Raw genomic sequence first — 5,064 nt, 5'->3', positions numbered from 1 at the left:
TTGAGGGGGGCGGCACCCCATCATGGTAGAAAAGGGGGCATTTACAGAGGCCTCGAGAGGCATCTTTGTAATATGGATCGAGGACATGCCTAGGCCATGGCTACTGAAGCAGTATGCTGCTAGTGCATCAGTCAATGGGGCAGGCAAGGATGTGCAGTCAAACCATATCCTTGGTGGTTACAAAAAGTAATTCCGTTTAAAGTCAGGGGGACTAACCATAGAAAAGGTAGTTTATCACTAGAGATGGGTAGTGACAAGCGTTAAAGGGGTTTGTCAATGGATGTGCTACACTAATACCGAACTTATACCGAAATAATGCTTGCAACTTCTTGGTTGTTAGTTGCAAGTTGAATTTGAGTTCAAACTTTTGGGTTGTCAAAAAGAGACAAGTAAAAGTCTTAAAACATGTATTGCCTCCCACTTATGGGAGCATGACTAAGGAAGTTAGTCATGACACTTCTGTCTAGCCCTCTTGGGGGGGGGGGTCTAATGAAGTTGATATTTTAGTTAATAACTTAAAGGAGAATAATAGAGGATATATAGGTCAAGATTTTATTGATTTATTACCACTGAAAGTGCAGACAAATGTAGTGTCATGGGTGCCACTAGTTGCTTTGCCTTCTGCACTTTACAAAAACCATACCCATGCATGCAGTGCATCCCCCCCTAACTGCTTCAAAGCTTGACAATGTAGCTGTGCAGCCATCTGGTGTGCTGCAGAAAACCCTATTTATATTAACAAGGAAACACTTTTAAAGTAGTTCCTGGAGAGCCATAGCTCTGTGGACAAGAAATTAAGGCCTTCACAGCTAATCCTGGGTTCCAGGGCAGCCAGCTTTTCTACTAGCATTTACACCAATATGCCAGCAATTCAGTTGCTGCTTTTGCTCCAATGTCTTGGAGGTTTGCATCTGCAATGAAGTTAAAATTAAGAGGTTCATTGGGGTTTTAATAGATGTTTTTACTTGAACCAAATTAAGACCCTTCACCTAGGGTTTGCTTGTTGCTCAGCCTGCTTAAATAAGCAGGCTAAAGTGCACGCAAGCCAAAACATAACTGTTACAACTTGCTGCAGAGTGCCAATCTGAAATCCTTTGATGCTTGTATGATAGAACTTTCTCTATGACTTACCACTTGTTTCATAAAATGAAATATTTTGTGTTGACACTTTAGAAGATTGAAATTTACAGTAATTTCATACAACATACCTTCTCTTCCTTACGAGTTGTGGAGTAAGGCAGATATGGCTAGCAACAGATGGCTAGCAAGGTCACTTCCCTTTATTCACCTGACTACTGTTGGCTTTCTAGTGAAAGCCTCACATGACCGCCATCACTCCACGATGAGTGTCCATAGACCAGGTATACATACCTTACCTAATATTAACTGATCATACATTCAAAACCCTTGCCAATTCATCTGCAGCATTCCTCACTTGTAGGATTATAAACCTGCTCCTGGTATGCAGGTCTGGGACACCTGATTCATGAGGTACATGCATTTTGTAGTACAAAATGACTAGTTTAAGTCTTACCCATTGGTCAATATTACGTTTTTTTATATATATGAAGCATGGTCATCGACATTATCTATTAAAACTCAATTACTAATTCGTTAGCCCCTCCCATGGCTGTGTTGCTATACAAGATGACCCAAATACAATATGATTAGGCATCAGATCAACTGGCCAGTTAAGAACAGAGTTACTAGTGAAGTTAGACTTAAGGGGGTTCAAGGACCTTGTTGGCTGGAACTTCAAGGCCACAAGTGCATCAAAATACGAGTATTTTGATAGCACTCATCAGCATGACCACTAGGCTTGCTAAATAGCTTCAGGGGTCGAGAAGCTTCATTTTATGAGTATTTGTGGAATTTTAAATAAAACAATTTTAATTTAAAAACGTATTATTAAAACTGGAATATTGAAGTCAAAGGGCGGTGACGACTAGTTTGCATTTTGGTGGGAAGCTTCCACTTCCCTTTACTTCCTCCTAATTGGTCCCTGCAGAGAAAACTACGAGACATTAATGTAGTCTTATTAAGGCCTTGTCGATTGCAAACTTAGTAGTATCATAACTAATGTTACAAGCATAGGAAACCTATGCACTACCAAGGTGAGCAAATAAACACCTAGACTGGAGCCACCGAGTCTAGTTTGTTCTTTCATTAACTTACAGGAAGCTTAAATAGACTTCCTTCTAAATCTATGAAGGCACATTTTGAAAGTTAGATTAAAAATATTTACTTACCAACTACACACAAGTTATCCAAAGTGCAGTGCCTGAAGGGATAATCATCATCCCTCTCACCATGGTCTTCAACACATTTTCCAATGCCTGGAGTGTCTTCACCCCACATATAACCCTCAGGGCAGTTATAACGCACTTGTCTCAGACTGCCTCCCAACATGTAGCACTCGAAGTAATTACGTTTGTTGATAGTGTCTGCATAACGTCCCTCTTGCGTACAAACGAACTGGTACCTGCAAGGATTCTCACATTTCTGCATCTTCTGATTGAACATGAGGTCTTGGGAGCATTGGAAAGACCTCTGAAGCCATCCATGTTTAAGGGAAATGCACGAGTAGTATTCACTACAGTTATTGGGATTAACAAACTGTCCTGGAACAGAGCATGGTGGCAGGCCACCAGTGTTGCGGCATTGAGCTATGCTTTCATCAAATTCCATTCCATCTGGGCACTTGTAGCTTTCTGGTGTTGAAGCAATACCATCACAAGAGAAGAACTTCTGGGGATCATAATGGTCTACCCTGAAGACATTAGCCTTTGTACAAGTGCATTCTACTGGTTCATTTGGGTAGCAAACTCCTCCTCCAAACTTGTTTCGGCCTGTGCAGAAGTTATCATGGGTACAGTGACGAGTGAAGGCTTGACCCTTCACACACATGACGAGCGTTTTGCAACTGGCGCACACAAATCTGTCAGGCTGAGCTTGACACAAATGCGAGTACTGATGATTATCAGTAGCAATACTGCGTTTATGCCGGGATTCACACTGTCGAAGAGTATAGTAGTTAATTTAATGTACAAAGTGAAATGTCAGCTTTCATTTCATCCTGGAACAAAAACATACTTGCATGTCTATACAGGATTTTGTGGCAGTATCGAAGGTGTAGCCTCTGCAGTTATCCTTCACAAGGTTATAGCCACCAGATTCATTTGGAGTACAGTCAAAATATGCTCCACATGTACCAGGATAAGGAAACCTACCCTCTTCTGTGCATTGGGGTCTGAAAGCATAGTAGAGCATTACTTAAACTAATAAGTTGACTTGGGAATTAATCAGGATCAAGCCAATAATTATTGAAGTTTAACTCACTCAGTCATTACTGCTGAAACTCCCATGGTAATCTGTGGGAAGAAATTAAAAATAAATTTCTAGATATACAGCTAAATTTACTAAATCTCCCTCCCTATATTCAGGATATTAGCAGAAATCTTTGCGTGGTTGTGTGTGGGGGGGGAGGGGGGTAAGATCACAGTCTTCGTTCAAGAGGGGAATATAGAACATTCCCTTCTATTAAGCTTTACCAGATTACCATGTTCTGCAAATCTGGTGTTAGTAAAAATAAGGGACCAAAATATTCCGTTTATAAGCAAGGTACAAAATCTTTTATCTGAAAACTTTTATACAAGGCATGGGGATATAGATGCCAATGTGCACAACTACATGAAACCATGGTTTTAGTATCAAAGATTGAAATACCCTTTACCAATAAGAGTGCCAGCTTTATTAGATGCACTTTTAAAACCCTTGGGGGGGGGGGGTTCCATAACCCCTAAACTGCCAGAAAAATTCAATTGGCAACTAATTATTACATTATAGTGTAATTTAACATGTACCATTAAAATGTTGGTGCACATTTTATACTAATATGCCTCCACTCATATCCTTAATACTTAATTTATCCAACATATTTGATTGAACTAGTCAGATTTAAAGTCCATGCCCCTACATTTATGTAGAGCACTAATATTAACCAATTACCTTGGTTATCAGCTATTGATGTTTAATGAGAATGTTAACTGGCAGTTTATGCATTGGTAGATCAATATACCCTATTTGGTAGCTAAGGACTACAGCATAACTAGACCACAAGTTAGACCAGAATCCAGCCAATCAAAATCCACTTATTTTTTAAAAATTTAAATGCTGCCCTGGCAGCCACTTAAAAAAAGTTAGGATCAGCTTACAAACTTGCTTATAGCCAAGTTTTCATTACACTCGTGTAATATTTAAAGTTTAAACATTAAGGGTTCAAAATAGATTCTAAATATCAAAATTTTAGATTAAAAAAAAATTTTAATTCAAGACCAGCAGACTTTTTCGTCAACGAAAAAGTCTGATCCGTTTTATTTAAGTTTTTATGCAAATTGCAGTCCACTGTCCAATTATGAACACAAGTTCACTTTCCTACCTAAAAAGTTATAAAAGCAATTGTTATATTAGGCATCCATTATCCGTTTTATCAGTGGAGATAAGCAGAGGCAAAAATCTAGGTTTTTAAAACCTAGTCTTAAACCGATACTTAGTATTAAATTTCGAAATATCTTAATTTACCGATATGGTTATGTACTTTGAGAAAAATTTGCTTGCAGTCTAAATAAGACTCGCTTGTCAGGCAGCTTGGTTAATGCTAAGCATTCACTAAAGCTTAGTTTAACAGCTGATCATAATACAATTATCATTTCTAGGTGAACTGAAAGCAATTCTAGTTCAACACTTGTCTAGAGCGGTTTTTAGTTTTAGAGATGCACGTTTACCCATGTTAAAGTTTCATCCACCTCTGCTGGACAGATTTAGCAGGCATAAAAAGGTCTAGTTAAAGTTAAAGTTAATGTACATCATTTAGAAACACCAAGATTCACTAAATTAGTCTCCAATGAGATCGATAACTGGTATAAATGAAGTTACCATCTCCTGTGGGTGCACAGGGGTAGGAGAGGGAGGGGGCTCCACTTTTGAGTTTGGGAGGAGCAACACAAGATGGTGGTTACCGGGAGCAATACACTCCCGATTGAACTGGCTGTGTGGTGTTGATAC

General features: G+C 39.0%; 1 protein-coding gene across 2 annotated transcripts in view; it reads right to left on the bottom strand.

Moving 5' to 3' along the window:
* Positions 1–1,887: 1,887 nt before the first annotated feature.
* Positions 1,888–5,064, bottom strand: part of LOC119593040 — a 5,261-nt gene continuing 2,084 nt past the window's right edge. Inside the window, exons 2-5 of one of the 2 annotated variants that reach the window (XM_037941939.1) lie at positions 3,340–3,371; positions 3,094–3,250; positions 2,250–3,015; positions 1,888–2,014 (exon numbers count right to left, since the gene is read on the bottom strand). In XM_037941939.1, coding sequence (XP_037797867.1) covers positions 1,992–2,014; positions 2,250–3,015; positions 3,094–3,250; positions 3,340–3,371 — 978 coding nt within the window. In that variant the 3' untranslated portion in view covers positions 1,888–1,991. The remainder of the gene's footprint in view (positions 2,015–2,249; positions 3,016–3,093; positions 3,251–3,339; positions 3,372–5,064) is intronic. The other variant, XM_037941940.1, reaches the window with a different exon arrangement.

This window comes from Penaeus monodon, chromosome 31, assembly GCF_015228065.2.
Source record: "Penaeus monodon isolate SGIC_2016 chromosome 31, NSTDA_Pmon_1, whole genome shotgun sequence".
Lineage (NCBI taxonomy): Eukaryota > Metazoa > Arthropoda > Malacostraca > Decapoda > Penaeidae > Penaeus > Penaeus monodon.
This window is presented reverse-complemented; position numbering and strand designations above follow the sequence as displayed.